The 23,548-nt window shown below is 45.5% G+C and overlaps 4 protein-coding genes across 16 annotated transcripts in view; 2 read left to right on the top strand and 2 right to left on the bottom strand.

The window, feature by feature from the left end:
• Positions 1-1,773: 1,773 nt before the first annotated feature.
• Positions 1,774-5,475, bottom strand: MRPL30 (mitochondrial ribosomal protein L30). Its single transcript, XM_087759288.1, has 5 exons — positions 5,322-5,475; positions 4,765-4,845; positions 2,952-3,098; positions 2,050-2,123; positions 1,774-1,961 (listed from the first exon to the last, which is right to left on the bottom strand). Exons 1-5 carry the CDS (start codon positions 5,370-5,372, stop codon positions 1,829-1,831), a joined length of 486 nt encoding a protein of 161 aa, XP_087615414.1. The 5' UTR covers positions 5,373-5,475; the 3' UTR covers positions 1,774-1,828.
• An 8-nt stretch (positions 5,476-5,483) lies between these two features.
• MITD1 (microtubule interacting and trafficking domain containing 1) lies at positions 5,484-14,393 on the top strand. 13 transcript variants are annotated; one of them, XM_087759260.1, is made up of 9 exons: positions 5,496-5,723; positions 6,015-6,116; positions 6,242-6,378; positions 6,461-6,547; positions 7,222-7,337; positions 7,670-7,730; positions 10,843-10,951; positions 13,062-13,212; positions 14,277-14,393. In XM_087759260.1, exons 1-9 carry the CDS (start codon positions 5,513-5,515, stop codon positions 14,317-14,319), a joined length of 1,017 nt encoding a protein of 338 aa, XP_087615386.1. In that variant the 5' UTR covers positions 5,496-5,512; the 3' UTR covers positions 14,320-14,393. The 13 variants fall into 13 exon arrangements, with proteins under 13 accessions (XP_087615389.1, XP_087615386.1, XP_087615388.1 ...); XM_087759261.1 differs by having other exon boundaries at positions 5,504-5,733; XM_087759263.1 differs by lacking the exon at positions 6,461-6,547 and having other exon boundaries at positions 5,484-5,723.
• Positions 13,236-16,032, bottom strand: LIPT1 (lipoyltransferase 1). The gene is made up of 2 exons (XM_087759259.1): positions 15,206-16,032; positions 13,236-14,755 (listed from the first exon to the last, which is right to left on the bottom strand). Exon 2 carries the CDS (start codon positions 14,482-14,484, stop codon positions 13,366-13,368), a length of 1,119 nt encoding a protein of 372 aa, XP_087615385.1. The 5' UTR covers positions 14,485-14,755; positions 15,206-16,032; the 3' UTR covers positions 13,236-13,365.
• A 3,645-nt stretch (positions 16,033-19,677) lies between these two features.
• The window catches only part of TSGA10 (testis specific 10), a 28,642-nt gene continuing 24,771 nt past the window's right edge, over positions 19,678-23,548 (top strand). Inside the window, exons 1-2 of the mRNA XM_087759258.1 lie at positions 19,678-19,734; positions 23,216-23,425. Coding sequence (XP_087615384.1) covers positions 19,678-19,734; positions 23,216-23,425 — 267 coding nt within the window. The remainder of the gene's footprint in view (positions 19,735-23,215; positions 23,426-23,548) is intronic.

The raw sequence follows: 23,548 nt of genomic DNA, 5'->3' as shown, positions 1-23,548 counted from the left end.
AGTGTAATGAATAGAAGATGCATATTCATACACATACTTTGTATGACAGAACTGGCAGCGCTCCCTCTGTTGGAGATTCACCAGGCTGCAGTGCCATGGACACAAATCCTGAACGTGCTTGGCAAGGCTGAGCGATCCTGGCTTTGGTGCTCTTGGCCACCGTGCCTGCTACAAGACTTTTATTTGCTGTCCCTCAGCAACAAGATCCATTCACCTAATTTCCTGGGCCCTAGCACTTGTGCCATCTCTTTTAAGCACGCCCTGCACCTTGGATGCACTACACACGTCCTTCAAAAGAGCTGAAATTTCAGCTTTACTAAGAACCTCCCTGTAGGAACACGGTCAACACCACGCAGAGACTCCAGTTATAAGACACTGCAGTGCAAGATGCTGTGCAGATACTGGAAGGAATGAGGGAGGGAAGAAAAGCAACATTCACTTATCTGCTTCACTTTTTCCTTGCTATTCTATATACTTCAGACTGACACCAGTATTTTCTGTGTCCTTCCAACTACAGCCTGTATCTTGTTGAGAAATTGAGGGTTTTCAGCTCAATCTTGCGTTTCTGCCTTTGGCCTGTTTGTAGGAGCCATTATAGTCTTCAATGCCCCTATGATAGCCTATCCTTCTTTTTCTTTCTCCTGCACACAGTATCTCCAGCTTTTGTGTCCCTCTACTGATATGTCTACTCTTTTGAACTCCTACTGGTGTTTACTCTTCTCTGCAAGCAGGCAGAAAGGATAAACATTCATTTTCAGCGACTGTGTCCCTCTGATCTTCTCGGAACATACAGCCATTAAGATTAACTCCTCTACAGCGTCTCTAGTGTGGGAGAGGCTCACAGTGTGTTAAACTATGGAATTTATGCTCCCTGGAATGAAAACTACTTTATCATTTGATACAGCAACAGCTTCTTAACTTTGGTCACAATTCTTAAAACTGTAAATAAAAATATGCACACAGTACTATTCAAGATCCTTCAGTAAGAGGTGGTATTTTATAAGCTGCAGCCCATAATTACTAACTTGCATCAGAGGTATGCTTCAGGGTCTCCAGATTTCTAAAGTGTGCAATTTTAGAACAGGAAAAGCATCAACTTTCACATAGATGGCAGCTCTTAGGCTATTATTATTGAAGTTTAGGATCAAGAAATACATATGAAGTGAGATAGCATGTTTCCTGAAGGACAAATTATACAGCCTACCAAGATGTGAATCATTCCTTCTGTTACTCCCATACAGGGAGCTGGGGGACCTTTTAAGCTGCAGAGGAGGCCAGATGACAGACTGTTTGCTAAGGAACAAGCGTGAGATCTGAATGACCAAGGTAAGTCACCCAAATGCCTGCCTCAATCAAATGACACTCTCGGTGGGTATCCAGTCGATTCTCATGTAACTGGTAAACAGAGAGCTTTTCAATTCCAGTTCCTTCCTTTGTGCAGTAAAGGTGAAGTCATGCACCACCATTGTAAACCTTTACTATTAGCTGGGAAATGTCCTCACCATCATCAGTTAGATCCATTCTACTTACTTCTCTTGCTTATCTGACTTTTTTTATAACGTTCTCTAATAGCTACCCATAAACTGCAGTAATCTAGCCGCAAAGTTAAAACACAAGGAAAGAAAGCCTATCATTCATTTAATATTTCAGGCAAACATTACCAGTATTGTATTTTATATTGTACACATGTAATCCTTCTTTAAGCATCAGTGTCATCCCTGTCACTCATACCAGAGAGGGTAAGAATTAAACTTACATTTCATACACGAACTCTTAAGGCGGGAGTTAAATTATTTATTTTATAAAATATAAATCCAACCAGCACACCTTACGACTTAATTTCTTTCTGCTCCACAGGTTTCAGATGCCGTTTAATGACAAGCTCTCCCTTGCTTGTAAGAAAGGTGTCCGACATTTCCTCTTCTGTTGGCAATCCGTGAGGTAGTTTCAGTGGCTGTATTCTACAGGCAAAAGAGTTTGCTTAGTGAATTCCTATGACTAGAATAGAGTTACATTGAGTGTTCCAAATTAAACAGATAGTTAACAAACCTTATCAGATGTTTAATAACTTTCAGTCTGGAATTCACAGAAGGGATGTTTTTGTGCAGTCTTGGCTGATGTGCCTGTATAAAGGATAGAACAGGTTTTACAAATGCATTGCCAAAACCCCAATCTCTGTTCACTGAACTTTTCACACTATCAGTAAAAATATAAACCACATTTGCAAATATAAGATTTACAGAAATGTCATGCATCAAGAACATACAGAAAAATATGAAATCAAAACTTGATCAAATTCAATTCCAGTAAAATAACAAATTCAGCTTTATTGCCATTATATTATCAATATACTCAAATTTCTTCCAACTGTTAAAAATATTATACATGTAAATACAGGAGTTTAGGGGTAAGACTGCTTGCTTCAGTTAGATCTTAAATTAATCAAGCACACATTTTCTTCTCTGTAATATCACACTGACTAGATGAATCTTTGCACAATGTGCAGTTGGCCTAAAAAATTTGGATAAACATCTTTGACACAAACTCTTAAGAGTCTTGGATTTGGAAGCCTTTTCATTAATAAATGAGTCTTATTTGCCTACCTGAAATATCTGAATAATATGACCCACAGAGAAAACCGAATTCAAAGTATTTACAAATCTATTTTATTATTTTAGCAGAATTCTCAAGGTAAAGTTCTCCTCAGGCATGCAGAGCAATACCATACAGTGATATTCTGAATTCCCACTAAAAGGGCATTTGCCATTAAGGTTCCTCTCAGCTCTTAAACACATCATCAATTTCTCAATTACATTTACAGCAGCTGTAAAGCAATCCAAGTTTTGTAACTGCAAAACTGAGGTCTTTAAAAAAAACCCACTGCCCTAATTCTACCCTAGGTTTCTACATTTCTGATGTCACACAATAAGTATAAAGAACAACAATCATACTTTATCCAGTCCAAGATCACGTATTATCTTCTTTTCCCAATATGGGCGACCAACTACACTTTTTATTCTAGTAACAACGTGGATTTTGTGGGGCTGCTCAGGATCACCTCCATACTTTTCATGATCTCCAGGCCGCAGCTGAAATACCTAGAATAAGAAGTTCACAAGAACAGAGGGGTTTTCCCTAAATATCTGAATTATTATTATTATTATAGTTAACGAAATAACTCTCTAAAACATACTTCAAATTTGGTAAAAATTCTTACATGCTTAACTACCTTTCTTTTCAGAAGCTCAAAGCACCAGCAAGTGACCTCAAATTTAGCTTTTATAACATTAAGTCAAATATATTTTTATAATGGTTTGCTGATGAATACATTAACTCTTGAGTTTGGCCATACAACTGCATAGAAATACATGGACAACATTCTATACCAGCACAGCACTTAATTCACATGCATCTCATTGAAGAAACTCTGCTTAGCCTCTGAATGGTTTAAGGCTTTAAGAAGGACTTTAAGGAAAAGAGTCAACTGACACTAGACAGTATCTTGCAGAAAGATAAGCTAAAAATGTAAATATAAAAATGTACAATAAATGTCAAACTTCTCATCTCTTTGGTTTTAGTTATTTATTGAATAGAACAGTCTATCTCAGTTAGAAGGGACCTACAACGATCACCTAGTCCAACTGCCTGACCAATTCAGGGCTGACGAAAAGTTGTTAAGGGCATGTTGTTAAGGGCATTGTCCAAATGCCTCTTAAAACACTGACAGGCTTGGGGCATCGACCACCTCTCTAGGAAGCCTGTTCCAGCGTATGACCACCCTCTCGGTAAAGAAATGCTTCCTAATATCCAGTCTAAACCTCCCCTGACGCAGCTTTGAGCCATTCCCACGCGTCCTGTCACTGGATCCCAGGGAGAAGAGCTCAGCGCCTCCCTCTGCACGTCCTCTCCTCAGGAAGCTGTAGAGAGCCATGAGGTTGCCCTTCAGCCTCCTTTTCTCCAAAGTGGGCAAGCCCCAAGTCCTTAGCCGCTCCTCACAGGACATGCCTTCCAGCCCTTCCACCAGCTTTGTTGCCCTCCTCTGGATGCATTTAAGTACCTTCACATCCTTCTTAAATTGTGGGGCCCAGAACTGCACACAGCACTCAAGGTGAGGCCGCACCAGCGCTGAATACAGCGGGATAATCGCCTCTCTTGACAGGCTGTTATGCTGGGCTTGATGCACCCCAGGGTGCGGTTTGCTCTCCTGGCTGCCAGGGCACGCTGCTGACTCCTATTGAGCCTGCTGTCGACCAGCATCCCCAGACCCCTTTCTGCAGGGCCGCTCTCCAGCCACTCCTCTCCCAATTTATACTTGTGTTCAGCATTACCCCGTCCAGGTGCAGAATCCAGCATTTGGACTTGTTAAATTTCATCCCATTAATCATAGCCCAATGCTCCAATCTATCTAGATCCCTCTGCAAAGCCTCTTGTCCCTTGAGAGAGTCGACAGCACCTCCCAGTTTGGTATCGTCAGCAAACTTGCTAATGGTGCATTCAACACCTGCATCCAGATCACTGATAAAGATACTGAACAGAACTGGCCCTGGGACTGAGCCCTGAGGAGCACTGCTGGTGACCCGTCGCCAGCCAGCTGTAGCCCCGTTTGCCATGACCCTTTGGGCTCTGCCCCTCAGCCAGTTCTTCACCCAGTGCACCACGAATCTGCTCATCTCACAGTCTCTAGAAGTCTGCCATATCGCAGAAGGCACAGAATTAAGCAGGCTAATATCTATTTTTCAGTTTCTCATCTACTATAGCACATACCGAGTCTGGAATTCTCGACCTGGTAAAGAGACAACGAACCCACGCCATGGATGCCATCCCCTCCATCCTCTTCCCCAGCATCTGCGAAGAGAGCAGGACATAACTTGTCCGGACTTTCCTTATAGCTCTTAGCACTTGCAAACAGACTACACAACCACTCAAACGCAGACCGGGTGAGCACATATCCCGTGTTTATTACACCCCTCGGCGGCTGAAGAACAGCCTGTGCTGACACCGGGGGCCTACAGGCTCCCCGGCCTTTCCCACGGCCGCGCCCTCCTCTCAGGGGAGGCACCGACCGGGCCCCGCGGCGGGGGGGCTCGCAGCAGCCTACAGCTTGGCCCCTCACGCCACCCGCAACCGCCCCCCTCTCTCCTTCCCCCTCTCAGCGGCGGCTGCGGGGGGCCGACAGGCCCGTTCCCCGCCGCCCCTCCTCGCTTCACGGCGGAAGCCCCCCCCCCCCCCCCGCCGCCGCCGCCGCCGCCGCCGCCGGAGGCGGAGCGCGTACAGCCAGAGGCGCGGCGGCGCCCCAGCCAAACCCCAGCCCGGGCCACCACCTTCCAAGCGGCTGCGTGCCCCAGGCCGGCCCGGCCCGCCGCGGCCGCCATCTCGGTGCGCAACGCTTCCGGCCGGGCACCGGCGCCACGGCACTTCAGTTCCGCGCCGGCGGAAGGACAACGGTGAGACACAGCCGCTTTCCCTAACCCCGCCTCGGTTTCTATTCCCCGGCGGCGGGTGCGGGCCGCGCATGCGCAGTGCCCCCCCCCGGGCCCGCCGCGCTGCCGGTCGCCGTCCCCGGCCCCGCCGCGGCGCCGATGTCGCGGGCGGGGGGCGATGGCACCGCCGCGCTGGAGCGGGCCGGGGCGGAGACGGTGAAGCGGGCGGTGGAGCTGGACGTGGCGTCTCGTTTCCAGGAGTCGCTGGTGTGCTACCAGGAGGGCATCGACCTCCTGCTGCAGGTGGTGAAAGGTACCGGGCGGGGCGGCGGCCGGGCCAGGGGCGGTTGGGCAGCCGTTTGCTCCAGCCGTTGGGGCGGTTCGTTGTTCAGTACGCCCCGGCTCTGTGGGAGGCTGCCAGCCGCGGGTGGTTTTGAGGAGACGGGAGCCGTGCTTGCCGCCGAGGGCCGGCCCCGGTCCCCCGTCGCCTCACGGGGAGGGAGAGGAAAGGTGGCGGGCTCTCCCCGGGAGCCCGGGGGCCGGGCGGGGCTCAGGTCCCCGGGAAGAACTGGCCTGTGTGCTTTCGATTCACAGCCACGAAAGATGAGGCGAAAAAGCAGCGTTACCGGCAGAAAATATCCGAGTACATGACCAGAGCCGAAGACATTAAAAAACACATTGAAAAAGAGAAAGAAGGTATGGAGCTGCCATGTACCCGTTCGCATTTAAATACCCGTTGTTACGTGAACATTTTATGGGCGAGGTGGTTAACACAGGAGTTATGTCATGATCTTCACTGAAAAAGAGACTTTTCTTTTCAGACGGCAAATACCATAAGCAAATCAGGATAGAGGAAAATGCAACAGGTTTCAGCTATGAAAAGCTTTTCCAAGAGTACCTTACTGAGATTGTTTCTGAAGTTTGGGTGGAGGACCCCTACGTTAGGCATGTTCATCAGGCAAGTAGATATTCAGTGTAAGTGATACGTATGTAACTACTAAAAGAATTCCAAGTTACTAAATTAAATAAAACTTTTACAGTTGTATAACTTCCTACGATTCTGCGAGATGCTAGTTAAGGGGCCGTGCAAAGTGAAAACAATCCACCTCCTCACTTCCTGTGATGAAGTAAGTGTCTAGGTTTGGGGTTCTGTTTCCCCGTACTTGGGTGATACCACATGCAAGTATATATGTATATATAAAAATACTTATTTTTAAATATGGATTTGTTCTTACTTACCAGTACCTGTTAGACTGAGGCTCTGATGCCTTCAGCAGAAAACAGATTAAGAGGAAAATAAAAATGTGATAGTTGAACATAAGTAATTTTATAAGTTCAGAGTTTTCTGATAACTCTAACAAATTCTTGGTAGGCAGGATCTTAAATGGAAAAGATATTTTTGTGACAATTTTGTTGTGGAAAATGTCGCCAAAACCAAAACATCTATTGAGAGTTTTTTTTCTCTTCCAACAGCTGTATATAGTTGTCAGACTTTTAGACGCTTTGATGAGCTAAAATCTCTCAAACTGTCACTGCATTTATTTTGGTTCAAATAGTAATTCATATCTAGTTTCAAAAGGCTGAGAATGAGCTCCTCCTCCACATCCCTTAGCAAGCGTACCTGTAATCTGTCTGCTTTTTATCCTGTCTTTGAAACTGCCAATCTGCCTTCATCCAAGTTACTTTCTTTTGGTTTAAGTTATTACTAAAAAAGTTTTGTTGCTGAGTTTGGGAAGAGGTGACCAGAAGTAGAATATATGGTTAAAAAAAAAACCCACCACAGTACTTTTACTTTTAACAGGGTAGTGGGAGGAGTCAGCAGATAAGTGGCTTGGAAGAAATACAACAGTCATTGAAGAATTATGGAGTAACATTGGATATTGCATTTTCATGTTCAATACATGATCGAGAAATTAGGTGGGTGATATAATATAATCAGTGAATGCCAGTTATTTGAAGTCAAATTACTTAACCCTAACTTTTGAGACAATTTCTAATTACAGCTGTGGTTAACAAAGTGGAAGGCAGTGGCCCTAACTGGATAAAATCAGCCCTCCATAGTTTCATGTGTTCTAACCGTGAACGCAATAGTAGATATCTCTTTATACAGAACAGTGTCTTCCATGGTTCATACAGGTATCGGCAACACTAGGAAATAACTGTGATTGAGACAAGGAGTGTTATGTGGATATAACTCTCCTTTAATTCAACATACTCGTAGTTTTCAAATTTGCAATTTTTTAAAACAGATTCAACAATGGATGGATGATTAAGATTGGAAGAGGTCTTGATTATTTTAAGAAACCACAGGTAAGAATGCTTTGACCTCTTTAATTAAATTATACTGCAGAAGAGCTCATTCTATGTTCACCGTGCTAATTCTGTTAATTTCCGCAGGGTCGTTTCAGCATTGGATACTGTGACTTTGACTTGCGACCTTGTCATGAAACAACAGTGGATGTATTTCATACTAAACATACAAAGAAAATGTGATCAGATATGACTGCTTTTTATGAGTGTTTTTATAAGCATAAAAATGCAAGACTGGAAGATGCCTCAGAAGCAACTCTTCTAAGTACTTAGTCCAGCACAGCTTTTATAATCCATAGGTTTAAGAATATTGGAGACTTTTCAGTCTGAGAAAACACAACTGTACAATTCCTCCACTGTACTTCTCCCATAATCTTAGTTAATACAGTCCATGTCTAAATTTGATCTTGATTTCATAACAGACCCTCGGTACTGTCTCTGAAAGGCCTCTTTACTGCCATTTCCATTTTTACTATTAATTTTGTCTTGAGGAAATTTTGGGGTTTATATCTTTAATTGACCACATCACAAACATTTGAAGCTGGGCTGCCACATGTCCTCTTTTATAAGCAGCCTTATTTATTTCCTTTAATTCCTGTATTCCAATCATGACTACTGTTCTGCTGTGTTTTGGTCAGTCCTGTAACACCTGATTTCACAGACTTTGGTAGCAACCCCAAATCTAACATTCCATTTTCCAAGCTCCTTGCATACAAACATTGTAGTGTTCAATATACAGACGTTTTAGGGTTGTCTTACGTGTTTCTGCATGATGGATTTGGGTCTGGAAAAGGTGCAAACAGCTGTATTCTTTTCCCGGTCACTCCTGTATGTTCTTTTATTCCGTGATGTATGGTCATATACCTCATTTCCATCCTTTGCATTAGGTGTGAAAAGGTTGTTTGATCCTCTCCCTGACTTCCAAGTTTATTGTCCTTCCAGCTAGTCATGCCAGTCTGAACTGCAGTAAGCTATTTCTCTGCTACTAAGATAGTCCCCTAAAAAAATAGTAACTGATTTTTAAATTCTTCCAGAAATTGGATACCCTGAATGTTTCTTGTTAATAATGATTCTAAGGAATATGCTAATTGGAAAAAAGATAAAATCTTTTCTTGTCTTCCCTTCATCCTCTGGAAAATGGAAGGTATCACCTGAGCTGCTGCTTTTTTTTTTTTACAAGAGTTCTTGATCATTGCCAGCAAGAATCTGGCAAAGTCGTATATTCTGACGTGAAGAACAGGCAGTGGCCTCTTTTACAGGTCCCATCAAAGTCTTTTCAGCCTCAGGACTGATAGGTGCCTTACGTCTTCTGCATCTTGTAATACAATATCCTTCCATATTCTAGTAGCATGTTCACTGCTAGAACTTTTTCCTATGGTTTTTTTTTTTTTTTCGTGGTGGCTGGTGTATTCCATTATCCTTTTTTTATTATTTGCTTTATTCTTCTTTCACCTTCTGTCATCTAATGCCATTATTCTTTTAGACTTGCCTCTAACACAACAAATCTATTCCACAGCTATCAAGAAGAAACAGAGCTGGTCTTTGCCTTGTTCTCTGGGTCACAGTTTGTCAGTGGTCTGCTGCCTTTACCCTTTTGCGTAATAATGTCTCCGCTTTTTAGTGTTACATCAGCGAAAAGAATAACATACGTGCCACAGAAGGTGTACGCTACCAGTTGGTCCTACCAAACATTCCATAGGATCTCCCTGTCTTGCTGCTGTGATACCAGGTGTCTGGTCACTGTCATCAGTTTTATTCAGTTGTGTATAATATAAGCCTATTCTTAATGGGAATAAAGGTTATTTTTTATTATTTGTAGTTTTAGTCACCTGTTTGAATTCTTCTCTGCACTACATAGGGGTATTGAAGGAAGCTGGGTAGTGCCTTATATATAGATCAGCCATGTTTGGGAGAAGGTTCCCTCTAAATACAGTAAGCTTCCCAAATGTGAAGCTTTCTATCTTTTAACCTAGCCCAGCCATTTCAAACATACAGGGGCAAAATAAAAAGCCACCTTAAGTGTTTTAGATCAACTTTAAATCTTAATTGGAAATCAAAATAAAAATCTTTATGCTTGCTGCATCTTGTAATACAATATGCATCTCTGCTCTAGTAGTAAGCCCCTATGATGTGGTCCTTTACAAATACCACAAGAGGCAAGCGTCATCTTCGCTCTCTTGGCTGTTCACTGCTAGAGCTTTTTCTCTGTTCTCTAACTATATTATAATTCACTAGCTAAGACTGCAGATGTCCTTGCAGATCTTGTGGATATGCGATACCTGTACATACGTACAACTAAGCCTTTAGGAACGTCCCAGTTGGCGCTGCACTGCAGTTTTTACCTATAAGCCCTTTATCCCTGCATAGTTCCTTTCACTGGCAGTAGGAACACCAGGTATGAAGAGGAATGGGCATCAATGGATGGGAAAAAAGACCGATCAGAGCAATCTAAGAATACAGTTCCACAATCAATTTACTGACTCCAGGCCACGTTCTTCTGTGCCGCCACTGGCACTGAGGGAGTCAGGTGGTCACCTGGGTTGTGCAGCCAGGACTGTAGATGAGCTTAAGCCACCCTCCCAGCTGGAGTCAGCCGAGTCTCACTCAGCCCTGCAGCGCGACTGCCAGTCCCAGCCAAGGGCTGGGTTCACCCCCGCTGCCTGCTCTCCTTAGCCAAGGGTAGGGCCCTTCCACCGTGTCGCTTCCTCCTACTGCCATCTTTTAAAGACCACAGTGTGCAAGTAACACAGTAGCACCTCATTGGCCTTTGCAGGCGTCGCTTGTTAGGAAATATTTGCAGCTAATGGTCTCGTCTGCACGATTTAATTAGCAAGAGAGGGAAGTATTCATCAACGGATATACTGCCTAGGGCTTCCTAATCTGCCTGTTTAGATCATCCTTATCTGAAGAATTTCAGTCACTGCTGTTACTTACCATATCCTGCTTATTTGACAGTCTGGTAAAGAACGCATTGTGTAACCGAGAAGTCTATAAACTGTAATTGCCTCACTTCAGCAGAGATCCTGTCAGCAGAGGCTATCTCTGCTGCTCTGTGTTCTCTCCTATAGCAATATACCGCTGCTGTTTTGACCTGATCAAAATTGCATTCCAGTTATTCCGTGACAGAATTTGGTGCTGCGACTTGGATTCGCATGTCCTGCGTCGCCTGGGAGGACCGCAGACTGATCCCTGCCGAAACCCCCTTAGTGCCGCTCAGAAAGGTAAGGGACCTTTTGAAATCCCTACTGGAGCTTCAGCCGAGGGCTGCCTGTATGGACAACAAGGATGCTGGAAGTCAGAATGTCCTTACAGACCTAATCCTAAGTCTTTTAAGTCCAGCAGGATTCAGTCACCCTAACTTTCCACTCAACGTTTCCTTCATGCCACAGCCTCAGAAATGCGATTAGGACAGCCCCAAGGACATAAACATCATTGCTCCTTTGCTTTCTTTAGGCCAGACTGGTCCTTATTTATCTTGCCCTATTAACAGCAAGATTCTTTCTTGCCTAGTTGATACTGGCTTTTCTCAATCCACTTCATGTGCCTCTGATTTTCCTGCAGTTCCCTTATCTTCATAAGTAGTGAACGCTGTTGGTATTTCCCGACAACCCGTATGTCATCCGGTAACAAGCCCTTTGTCTGTAACTATCCGCCTCATTTCTGGATACCATGCTTTCCTTTCAAGTCCTACCACCCCAGCTGAACTTCTGGGAAGACTCTTAGGTAAACTGGGTTGTGCTCTATACTGCGCCCTGAATGGAATTTACCTTGATGTGCTCACACCTTGACAGGGTGAGCCAGCAGGGTGCTCAGGTGGCCAAGAGGGCCAATGGCATCCTGGCTTGTATCAGAAATAGCGTGGCCAGCAGGACCAGGGAGGTGATAGTGCCCCTGTACTCAGCACTGATGAGGCCGCACCTCGAGTACTGTGTTCAGTTTTGGGCCCCTCACTACAAGACGGACACCGAGGTGCTGGAGCGTGTCCAGAGAAGGGCAACGAAGCTGGTGAAGGGTGTAGAGCACAAGTCTTATGAGGAGCGGCTGAGGGAGCTGGGGTTGTTTAGCCTGGAGAAGAGGAGGCTGAGGGGAGACCTTATTGCTCTCTACAACTACCTGAAAGGAGGCTGTAGCGAGGTGGGGGTTGGTCTCTTCTCCCTAGTAACAAGGGACAGGACGAGAGGAAACGGCCTCAGGCTGCGCCAGGGGAGGTTTAGGTTGGATATTAGGAAAAGCTTCTTCACCGAAAGGGTGGTCAGGCACTGGACCAGGCTGCCCAGGGAAGTGGTTGAGTCCCCATCCCTGGAGGTATTTAAAAGAAGGGTAGACGTGGTGCTTAGGGCCATGGTTTAGTGGTGGACCTGGCAGTGCTAGGTTAACGGTTGGACTCGATGATCTTAAGGGTCTTTTCCAACCGTAACGATTCTATGATTCTATGAAATTTATGGCTTTTTTGCTTGACGAAGCTCCCACTTCAAATTTAACTAACTCTACTATTCAAGGACAGTTTGGTGAAGAAAGAGTTGTATAACATAAAGGTATATAAACTCCGTAACTTCCTCATTTGGGCAGAGTTCACATCAGCAGAGTCTGTCACTGCTGCGCTGTGTTCTCTCCTACAGCTACCGCAATAAACTGCTTCTGTTCTGACCTGATCGAAATTGCATTCTGCTTATTCGGCAACAACACTGAAATGCATCCTGAGCCTTTCTTTCATCATGTTACTTTATACTGAGCCATTATTTTTATTTAACATGAAGACCGTCACTTTCCGTTCACTATTGCCTTTCATCAGCAAATTTTCTCCTAGGTGGTAACATAAGGAACCTGTTTCTCCTAGATCTGTATTTGCAAGCATATTTCCTAATGTGGAAGAAGTATTCCCACTTTTAGCTCAGATACCAGTACCTATGGCTGCAGTGACTCCCAGCACTGTGCCAGGCGGTGCAGGTACAAAGGAGGCACCTACGGCCTCCCTCCCAGTTAGCCTCTCCTGCCCCATCACGTAACCCCCACGCCCCTTCTGCCCATGCACGGACAAAAGCCCAAATCCAGGGTGGAGCTGCTGGACGGAGTCACGACGCAGCGGCGAGCTCAGCTCACTGCCACGCTTGTACAGCGGAGCCAGAGGGTCACCAGCACTTTGCAAGAAAGGACTTCCAACCAGAAAGCAGGGGGCCGCCCCCCTCCACACAGCTCGGGCGGAGACATGGCCTTGGAGCTACTGCCTGCAAGGAGCGGGACGCAGGCTGGGGCATCCAGGGCAGCAGCAGCAGCGCAGCGGCAGCTTTCCCCGTACCTCATCCCATCTCTGTCAGCCATTTTCTGCTACAGAGCCAGTTTGGGATGCCACCACCATTTTCCCTGGTTTAAGCAGTGATGACGTCTGTCAGCACGGAGTGACACAGGGCTGCAGTCCATTCCAGTGGCTTACGTCCTACAGTTTGGGAACCTCGGGTGCAGGCAGTGTGAAATCCAATTGCCAGTAGGTAATATTAAGCAAAAGCACAAGATTAAACAGCTTTAATGACTAATAAATGAGAAAAATTAATCTTGTAGAAATTAATGTTTTAATTTTGCTTTCAATAAGTTAACTTAAAAAGCAGCAGAAATTTAGCTTACATTTTCAAAATGCAAGTCACATTAACATGATCATATTCTCACACAGCAGATTCCACCTGCTGTGCAACTCGTCATCTTGTGGACACACCCTTAGTAATGCTGTTGCTAGCGTAGTGGTTTCCTTTGGGCAAAACTTACTGCCGGTGAGGCTCTTCACCAGTTCACTGCACAGTGCCGGTGGCAGCCAGTGCTCCGGCAGGTGTACGTTACAGGCTTCAATCCTTCCGTGCTTGACATCCATATCGACTTTAACGTCAAGAACAGAATCTTTATAGGCCATGTTAAAACAAGTGCTAACGCTGAACTTCGGTGTCTTTCCATACACCCATTCCCAGGTTTGCAGTTCCTTAGTTTTATTGCCAATTCCAGGAAGCACAGTCTCATCAGCTGGATTTATCAAGGTGATACGATGATCTATGTGGTGTTGCGTAGCATACTCTTCAGCAATGGCATCCAGGAGCACCTCACAAGTTAAACTAGGATCCTCCTCAAAGAGATTTTTCACGGAGGCAGGCACGCTAGGAGTGGCATTGCTTTTTAGCCCTTTATAAGGACTCTTTAGCACAGAAGATAAAACAAGCTTATCTGCGTTACAGAGTAAGGTACAGTGGTGATAAGCAGTTGTCCTCCCCAGCTTTGCAGCAGTACCTGAGATTTTGTATTGCCTATCTAGCAAGATGTCGTATCTGTCAGTGACACATACATCTAACTCGGGGCGCAAGGCTTTCAGTGCCTTCACAACTAGTTTCAGGTTTTCCATTCGTTCATATTTTTTTCTGGTTGTAAAGAAAGTCAAATTGATATTGCCTAAGTCATGGTAAACTGTCCCTCCTCCACTTCTTCTCCTGGCTAGTTTTATATTTTTTTGCCTCAATAGCCCGAAGTTGCACTCCTGCCAGGGATTCTGATGTCTCCCTATTACCACAGCAGGGGAATTTCTCCAAAGGAAAAGGACCTGTCGGTTCTCTAAATTCATGTGGTCATGGATCCAGTCCTCCACAGCTAGATTTTGGTAAACATCATTAGAAACAGACTGGATAATGAGGCCTCCACTTGTGCTTCTGAAGCCAGCTTTTGGGGTCCTGAGGATACAGGACAGCTGACGGCAGTTCTTTAGTGATGACTGGAGTACCATGTTTTTAATCACTGGACAGTAGACAGAAGGAATGCTTGATCTGGTAAAGCTGAACGCGGCAAGTGCACAACCTGCTCTTGTGACAGCAATGAAATGCTAGCGGCAGCCATGACACAGTCACGCTCTTCCCAAAGCAGCAACGCTCCTGAACTGACGTGACTGACAAGGCATGTTTGTCCTCTTGAAGACAGTGATGCCGTTCAAACCCTGATGCATGCTGAACGTAAAAGCCGGGGTTGTCAGAGTAGCTTCTCCTTGCAGTCCTTGGTGCCTAAAAGACCAAAGGAAAAAATGGAATTACACTGTGTGTTTTCCCCTCACTCAATACAGTCTTGCCAATACAATTTTACTTTGCGTATTTTGCTAAACTTAATTTTAGCCGTCCAGTTTTATTAGGGTTTTTTTCATAGATCTGAGAAGAAAAAACAGGCGCAACAAGTTCACGAGCTGGTCGGGTCAGTGACGAGCCAGCCGTGCGCCGGGCTTGCTGCCACGGAGCTTGCACCGCCCGACCGAAAGGCGAGCCGCGCCCCGCCGAGACACCGGAGCCGGCACCATCCGCCACTTGGTTCCTGGCGCAGGCGCTCCCTCAGCCGCGGCGGCCCCCCTCACGGCAGGCCCCCCCCACGGCAGGCCCGCCGAGCGGCGGCAGGCCCCGTCCCCGCCGCCCGCCCCCGCCAACGGCCGACCCCGCGCGCGCGGGGCGCGAGTCCCTACTCACGGCGGGGAGGGGCGAGGCGGCGCTCGCGACGGGCCGTTACAGCCGTGGGCGGCCCCTCAGCGCCCTGCGCAGCGCCTTCCGCTTCCCGGGGTCAGGGGTGCTGGGGGCGGGCCCGCGGGACGCGGCCCTGCCGCCCGGCTGGAACCGGGGAGGGAAATCCGGCCCAGCCCCGCTGAGGGCCGAGGGCTGCGAGCGGCTTCTGCGGCTCGGGTGAGAGCTGAGGGGAGCGGTGCGGGCGGGTACCGCTTCTGACAGCGCAGCCGGGCCGTGGTGCGGCTGGGGGAAGGTGGGAAGAAGCGAGAGTGATCAGCTGCTGTGCAGCGTGCAGCTGAGTAAGTTCAGACTCTTCAGCCTGGTAAAACAACCCAAACCTCCTGTGGCAAGGGATTGTAACATGGTAAGTGGTATTAAAGACAGTAGGTCGGTGTTGATCTTTACCGCCTCTCCCAACACGGTAAGTGTGAAGCATCGGATCATGCCAGCAAGAGGCTGATAAATGGGTAAAACGGAGGATTTTTCGTCTGAGACCCAGCTGTGCAGTTCCTCACCCCAGGATGTTCTGGATGCTAGAAGCTTCTGAGAGTTCAAAGGGAGAGACAGAACAAGTTAACACAAGTGCACAGAGCCTCATCAAATACGCAGAAGCTATCCATGGCACTCATGAAGATACAGAAACTAAATGTTGATAGCATAATTCATTAACAAGCTGGAAATGGACAAAGACTAGATAATTAAAGATGTATTGCATGTGGCACACTGTCTTCCGATTTGCATTGATTTAAGCCATTCTTAAAGCCTACCAGACCTTAGCTGTAACTCTTCTTCGAGAGCTGTTGTCTGTATTTAAGTTTACACTGTGGGACAATGCTCAGCACTACTAGTTGAAGTTTTTATCCACACTAGTATCTATATGGGCAAATATGTGCTGCATACCTCTTGCTGGTGTACATGTATTCATAAAGGATACATTGCATGCTTTTATTTCTCGTTCCCCCTCAATATTGAGTTCCAAGACATGAAGGAATTACTGAGAAAAAGGGCGGGACAGTGGGTTGTGATAATTCCCATGGACTATTGCTCTTGAAGCGGAACAGTTGCGGGTTATTTTTCTTCTTTCCAGTTCTAGGAATAGGTGGCTTAGGAAGAAACACCAAGTCGATATCCCTATTCAGGTGAAACAGTGAAATTATTTGAGGAAGCAATTTGGCTTTGCGTATGGGGTGTTCATATATTTGCTTTACCAATAAAGAAAACTGTCTATAGAATCATAGAATCATTTAGGTTGGAAAAGACCTTCAAGACCATCGAGTCCAACCGTTAACCTAGCACTGCCAGGTCCACCGCTAAACGATGTCCCTAAGCACCACGTCTACCCTTCTTTTAAATACCTCCAGGGATGGGGACTCAACCACTTCCCTGGGCAGCCTGGTCCAATGCCTGACCACCCTTTCGGTGAAGAAGTTTTTCCTAATATCCAACCTAAACCTCCCCTGGCGCAGCCTGAGGCCGTTTCCTCTCGTCCTATCACTCGTTACCTGGGAGAAGAGGCCGACCCCCACCTCGCTACAACCTCCTTTCAGGTAGCTGTAGAGTGCGGTAAGGTCTCCCCTCAGCCTCCTCTTCTCCAGGCTAAACAACCCCAGCTCCCTCAGCCGCTCCTCATAAGACTTGTGCTCTACACCCTTCACCAGCTTCGTTGCCCTCCTCTGGACACGCTCCAGCACCTCGGTGTCCGTCTTGTAGTGAGGGGCCCAAAACTGAACACAGGACTCGAGGTGCGGCCTCACCAGTGCCGAGTACAGGGGGACAATCGCTTCCCCTGTTTGTGATGGGGCCTGAATTGCCTTTACCCTCCGACTGAAGAAGCAGCACTAGGGCAGCTATATTCCCTGAAAGGTGAAGGAGAAACAACGGTGGATAAAGGGCGCAAGGCTTCCAAGATTAAAGATGTGAGCTTGGGCTTGTTTCCTGCTGAAGAACTGGATCATTAAGAACATGGCAGTTCCTTACCAAACTCTTAAAAGAAATGTGTGGGTGTAGTAGGGTGAGAAAAAATTAATGAACCATCACCACGTGTGTGCTGGTGGCGATTAGTGGGAGAAACAGACTCTACAAGGAGCCTGACGTGATGTGTGCCCCAGCACTTGGCAGGCTGTATTATTACATTAAAAAACCAAAACAAAACAAAACAAAACAGAAGAAGGCTGGTAATTATTTTAAGCAGTTTGAAATGGGCATAACTTGTTGCTAAACTAGACTGGTGATGACTTTTCACTGGGGTGAACTATTCTGTAATGCATAGGGTAAAAAGCATGTGGAATTTGTCCGTACAAATGTGTTGATTTAGCGTTCCAAGTATTGGAAGATCAGCTTTTGAGGCAGTTGGCAGGGTGCAAACGTGAACCTGGGCACTGTAACACTGGTCAGAAGAAGTGGAATGCATCTCGTGGGACTTCTGATGTTAATAAAAAACAAACAAAATGTGGACCATTTGTTTCTGCTTTGGCACTTAACTCTTGGAAATCTGTAACACGCCGTTCCTTCGTTTTTGCCACCGGGTGTCACTAAAAACATACTGTGAGCTGTTAACACTCGTGTTTTTCAAGTTGAAAACTGTGGCCCTAACCAAGGCAACTCCGTTCCTTTAATTAGAAACAGAATTTACTAAAGATGTGAAGTGTGCAGAATACGAGGTTGGACAGGTAAAAATGCCGTGGGCCTGGTTTTGATGTGCTGAGGGATAAAACAGACATGCAGCAATAAATACCTTCCCTGAAAAGTGACGAAGTCAGCAAGATAATTAGAAATAGTCTGGCAATAAGCAAAAAGTATGAATTTATAAACAGGCTGATGTTACATTATAAGCCAGCAGAAGATCCTAAGAGAGACACATAAAATCTCAGAATATAGAGTTATCCCATGGTAGGATCCAGCAAAAACTACCTTAGTGACACTTATTCCAGTAATTCTCTCAGGAATGCAACTCCGACCTGTAAGCATTGCTCGTGCTGCCTTCCCCTGTCTTTCTCTGAGGCTTTTGAATTAATCAGGGGTGAGGCCTATGTTGCATGTGTGCAGGCGGGCCCAGAGGGGTTTGACTTAACGGTAGTTAAAGGTGTTTAAAACCAAAGAATTCCACTCAAACCAACAATGGGAGGTAGTACTGCATATGTCAGAGTATGCTGACCTGTGATATTCACCCACCTCCCTGTCTCCATCCCCAAATAACTATGAAGAATTGAACTATTACTTGAGGAAGTCATCTTTTACCTGTCCAGGTCTGGAGAGAGCATTATGTCACTTGAGGTTAGGCTTGGCTTAGCTCCCCCCAGACAAAAAAGCCATTCGGAAAAATGTAGCAGCAGCCAGTCACTCAATATTCATTCGTATTTAAAACCAAAACCAAATATGAGCGCTTTTTCTTGACTTTAGTAATGTTTATTGAGGAACTATGCTAAAAGTCACAAACCTGATATCTGAAAGTTTAATTTTGAGATGAGTTACTCAAAAAACCCCCAAGATGAAACCAAGTAGAGAGAGAAATAATTAAAATTTCTGTGAAGACAGTGCTCATAAATATTTATATCAGAATTAATGGAAAAAGAGTTTTGCTGCTAATTTTGTACAAGATTTTACAGTACATATGTTCTTACATTTTTTTGGCCTCTGATTCGGATTTTTAATGATATTTCTAACCTCTCATTTGGTTTTGCCTCTAGCATTTCAGTCATACACACCTGTAAGGACAACAGGTATTACAGTGATCTTTGAAAGCAAAATTAAAGTGAACAAAATTAAAGAGAACAAAAGCACAGAGACTGCACGCTCGCTACACCGAGCTCCTGAGGTCAGCTGTTGGGCTGGTGCCCTGCCAGAGCTTGGTACCTCCACCACAGCTCCCTGCCTTCTGTCCTGCAGGGCTCCCAGCCCGAAGAAACGGGACAGCCTCGGGGAGGAAGGGCAAGACTGTGAGAATATAGCGCTTATGATAGCTTTTCCTTACGGGGCAGAGCTGGAGTCGGGGTTTCTACGGCTCTTCACAGCCATCCAGACCAGCCAAGGCTTTCACTCAGCTACCTGGAAGAAGACGAACCACCTCCCGCCTTAGCTGTGCCCCCGATGCGGGGAGGCGAGGGGACGCCTGCTGGCGCAGAGCCCTGCGGGCTGTCCGCAGGGCTGAGGAGCCAGCCCTCAGAAAGGTGCGGGCGCGCCGCGGGGAGGCGAACGACAGCGCACGGCCGTCCCGTCCCGTCCCGCCCCGCCACCGCCTCCCGCCTCCCGCCTCCCCCGCCCCGCCTGGCAGCCTGAGGGGCGGTTGGGAGGGCGCGGCGGTTGCCATGCGCCCAAGGAAGCCGGTGGGGCGTGGCGCCCCCCCCCCCCCCCCCCCCCCCGCGGAGAGCTCCCGGCGGGAGAGGTGGCCGGCGGGGCGGGCAGCGGCACCGCCGATCCCGCAGCTGGCCCCGGCAGCCGCCATGAGCGCCCGGCGCTCCCCAGGGCGGCGGGAGGGGAGAGCGGAGAGTCGCCCCAAGGTAGAGACCGGCGGGACTCGCCTCGGCGCCCCGCCCGGGCGGGGTGTGCGTCGGGCGGCTGAGGGCGAGGGGTGCGGGGGGCGGCGGCGCAAGGGGGTGCGGGCGTCGCAGGTACCGTTGCTGTGGAGAACAAGGAGGAAAGGAGCATCCTAAGTGTTTAATCACTGAAACGCTCGGAACTCAAAACCAGTTTTGGGGACTCAATCAGTTCAAAAAGTTTACTAATTCTGAATTCTTTTGGTCGTGCTGCAAGGCCCGCTGCAAGTGTCTTCAGTGCTGCGTGAAGCTTAGAGTGGTCTTCGTGCGAGGTTTCACCCCAGTTGCAAGGGGGTTGCATTATTGCTGTTCAGAGGATGGTGGTGAAATGTGTCAACAGCAGTAATTAAATCTTTCCACTTTATGGCAAGCATAAATAATAGTTATTTTAGGAAATATAAACGTGATCATGTCTTTCAAAAAGTTCTCTTTCACAAATTGAGTCAAAGTAGTATTGTGAGTGAGCAAATACTATGTATTCTATCTGTAAATTTGAGCCCTCAATGCTCAGCGAGGAACTGAAGGTACCGATAGCTTGCAAATTACTCTGATCTGTTCTCTTCTCTTTCTGGAAAGCCTAGGGCAATGCATATAACTGGAGAAAGCTGTGAGTGCCTCTTTCAGAGAGAAGAGACTATTAGGATGGGATTCACCTCATCAGTTATGATGTGTCAACGGTGATGATGACTGTAATAGAGACGTCTAGGCTGTCTTTATCGTCAGAGATACTCCTAGGACATGATTAATTTTAGGGTGAATGCCTAAAATCGATCATGGGAATCACTTTCTAGAAATACATCTTTGCAGATACCCAAAATTAAGTCAGCTTACTCCTAAACAGACTATCACTTATATTGGTGCTTAAAACCACTTTGAGGCTGATGGTCAGACTGATACTCGGTGGCAGAGATTTGATTCAGATGAAGTTGAATGTGGTAGGGAAATAACTCGGTGAACCAGCTGCCCTAAATTTTCTTGAAACTCTTGAACCTGAGCATGGAGAGAAACTGTTGTGGTCATGCTGGTGGTGATAACTTCCTGCTGGCGAGTAACTGAATGTTCGCGTTCTGATGTTAGACCTGTGGGCCGCTTCCCGTGTTACAACAGGAGCAGGCTGTCAGGCATTGAGTAGCACTGGGAGGCACTGGTGTGCTTGCCACACGCCCCGTCTCGCTGTGGCTCATTCATCTTTCACTGGGGGACTCATTCCAGCGACCCTACTTTATCACAGTTATTCTGAGAAAGCTGTCAAAGAGCAGTCCATCTTTTTCTTCATTCTTGTATTTCAAAGTGTTTGTGGATTTGTAAGGAAACATAAGCGGTGGTACTGTGAGTTGATGATAACTAGCTCCATATCCCTATGTTCAGCTGAACTGAACAGAATTTGAACACTTACAAATGTTTCTGGCCTTGCTCTATATTTGAGAGGATGCTGATAGATAGAGATAATTCATAAGTTATGTCCCTGTCTCTTAATGTCATGTATTTCCTCTATTTTGATATAGCTGAAATACAAAAAGATGCTTTTCTCCATCCTTTTGTGCCTAGGAAGTTAAATGGTAGCATTCTCCCCAGTTTATATTACTGGAACAAGCTGTCATGAGCTAGGGCAGAATGCAATGACATGACAGGAGCAAAGGTGGTTTGTACTTTATGATTTTTTTATGGCTATGAGTATTTTTTGATAGTGTGGTATTGGTTTTTGAGTCTATAAAGCCTTAAGTGATTGGTAAGTTTGCCTGCTTACAGACCACTTTCATCGTATAGCATTGTGAGCACAATTGTAATTAGTTAAGGTGCTCAAATTATAATTCCTGCCTGTATAAAGCAGAGTAAATTGCTAAAATGGTGTTTTCCATGAAGAACCCTTAATTTTACAGTCTAAATATGATATCTCTGAGTGCTTGCCAGAACTTTCTTGGTTATCCAAGAGACGATGGGGGCGGAAATCATAGACTCATAGAATCATTTAGGTTGGAAAAGACCCTTACGATATGGTACAGGCTGGCTGTATGGAGCAACAAAACCACTTTTGGTCTAGTCAGTTACTTGAGACTTGAGGGTGTAGACATGACTCAGACTTCAGTTTTGTCATTTTAAGTGTTGTTTGTATGTTCAGATGTAGAGTAGGATTTAGCCTCCCTGCCCTTCAATAGCACTCCTCTTCCCACCATGGAAAGCAGGCATCGTTGTGAACTTCCTCCAGTAATAGCAGAGCTGTATTCTCTCCAAATTTTGTAACTTAATAAAAGTGCAGGAATCCCAAAACACAGAGGTACAGATGCTGTCTGCTGCTCTTTGTGAATGCTTTCTGTAGTGTTTTTGTTTGTTTGTTTGTTTTAAAAAACCCCTACTTTTCCACTCAATCGATCCATAATTATCACGTTTTCAGGTTTTTATAACTGTGCTTTGTTATTAATTCAGTAGCATTAGCTGGATCTGGCTTGATGAAAACATAAAAATAAAATTAAAATGAAAATAAGTTCATAATTTTTTCACTGACTCTCCCAATATATTTGTACACCCATTGAACAGAAGAAGTGGCAAAATGAACTACCACAGAATGTCACAGGACAGAGCCCACTCAGAAAGCTTCTAGTCACAAAGCATCTTTCAGGTCTTCCTAAATAATTCAAAATGTATTTTTGTGCACTGCTAGTAGTACCTGAAGGAAACTCTTTGACTATTAGAATCAGGTGAACCTTGCAGAATTCAGTATTCAGCTATAGTGATTTCTCATGCATTACAGGATCAGCCTGTGCAAACAATGGAGTTTCTGCATCACACTGTATCCATATCTTGATTAGGTTGGAATTGTAGAAATCCAAGGACTCACAAAATTGAAAAGCTGTATGAGGCTGTAATGCTCCTGTAGACTGAGATGTTATGATAAGTTGATAGTGCCAAAATAGTTAGCAACTTCTGGTTTCTTACAAAAAGGCCATATAATATTTTTTTAAAAGACAATATTATTTCAGGAAAATTATTAATCTTATATTGATTAATTGATGAATTAGTATTAATACTTGATCTGTTACATTTCTGCTGGCCTTTGTGAAGTATGTGTGAAGGACAATGGGCCCAACTCAAAGAAAATGATTGAAGGGCATTCCTAAGATCTAAAAGAACCACAGTGAGTAAGGGCGTTGGGAACCTGAGACCAGGCCTGGAGAGACATTTCCTCTCACAGTACTATTGGAGAATAACTGTAGTGGCAGCCCAGTTTGAGACAGTTTTTAGCATAAATATTCAGGATCAGATTCTCCATTGTCCAGAACCCTTCAAAATTAATCTGTTCAAAATGGTGCTAGTAGTGTGCATATTCTTCATTTGTGAATAACGTATATTGACTTTTTTTTAAGTGTAAATTACTTCTTATTATGAAATACTTTCTGCAAATCCTTGAAGATGAAGTAAAATAATTTCTTACTCCTTGTCCTCATAGATTGAAGATCTGAAGAAGATAAACCATGAGCTAAGGCAACATGTCATACAACTGCTTGGTAAGAAGCAAGCGGTGGAAAGTCAAGTGGATAGCTTCACTTGTAAAAATGATTATCTGTGTAAAGAACTGGCTGTAATTGGCAAACTATCTGAGCAGCTGGAAAAAGAATTGCTATTGAATACTGCTGATAAGGAGCTTGAGGAAGCAAAGGTATCTACTCATTAGAATTAATATTGTGCAGTGATATTTTAATGTTTGCTAATATTATGGGGTTGGGTTTTTTTGACCTTTTGGGTTGAATTTCTAGCTTTCATCTCTGCTTTGAAGTATATT

Source organism: Nipponia nippon, unplaced genomic scaffold, assembly GCF_047370975.1.
Source record: "Nipponia nippon isolate SJK-2023a ecotype South Korea unplaced genomic scaffold, ASM4737097v1 scaffold_2, whole genome shotgun sequence".
Classification (NCBI taxonomy): Eukaryota; Metazoa; Chordata; class Aves; order Pelecaniformes; family Threskiornithidae; genus Nipponia; species Nipponia nippon.
Note: the sequence above shows the minus strand (reverse complement) of the source record. Positions and strands in the feature narration are given on the sequence as shown.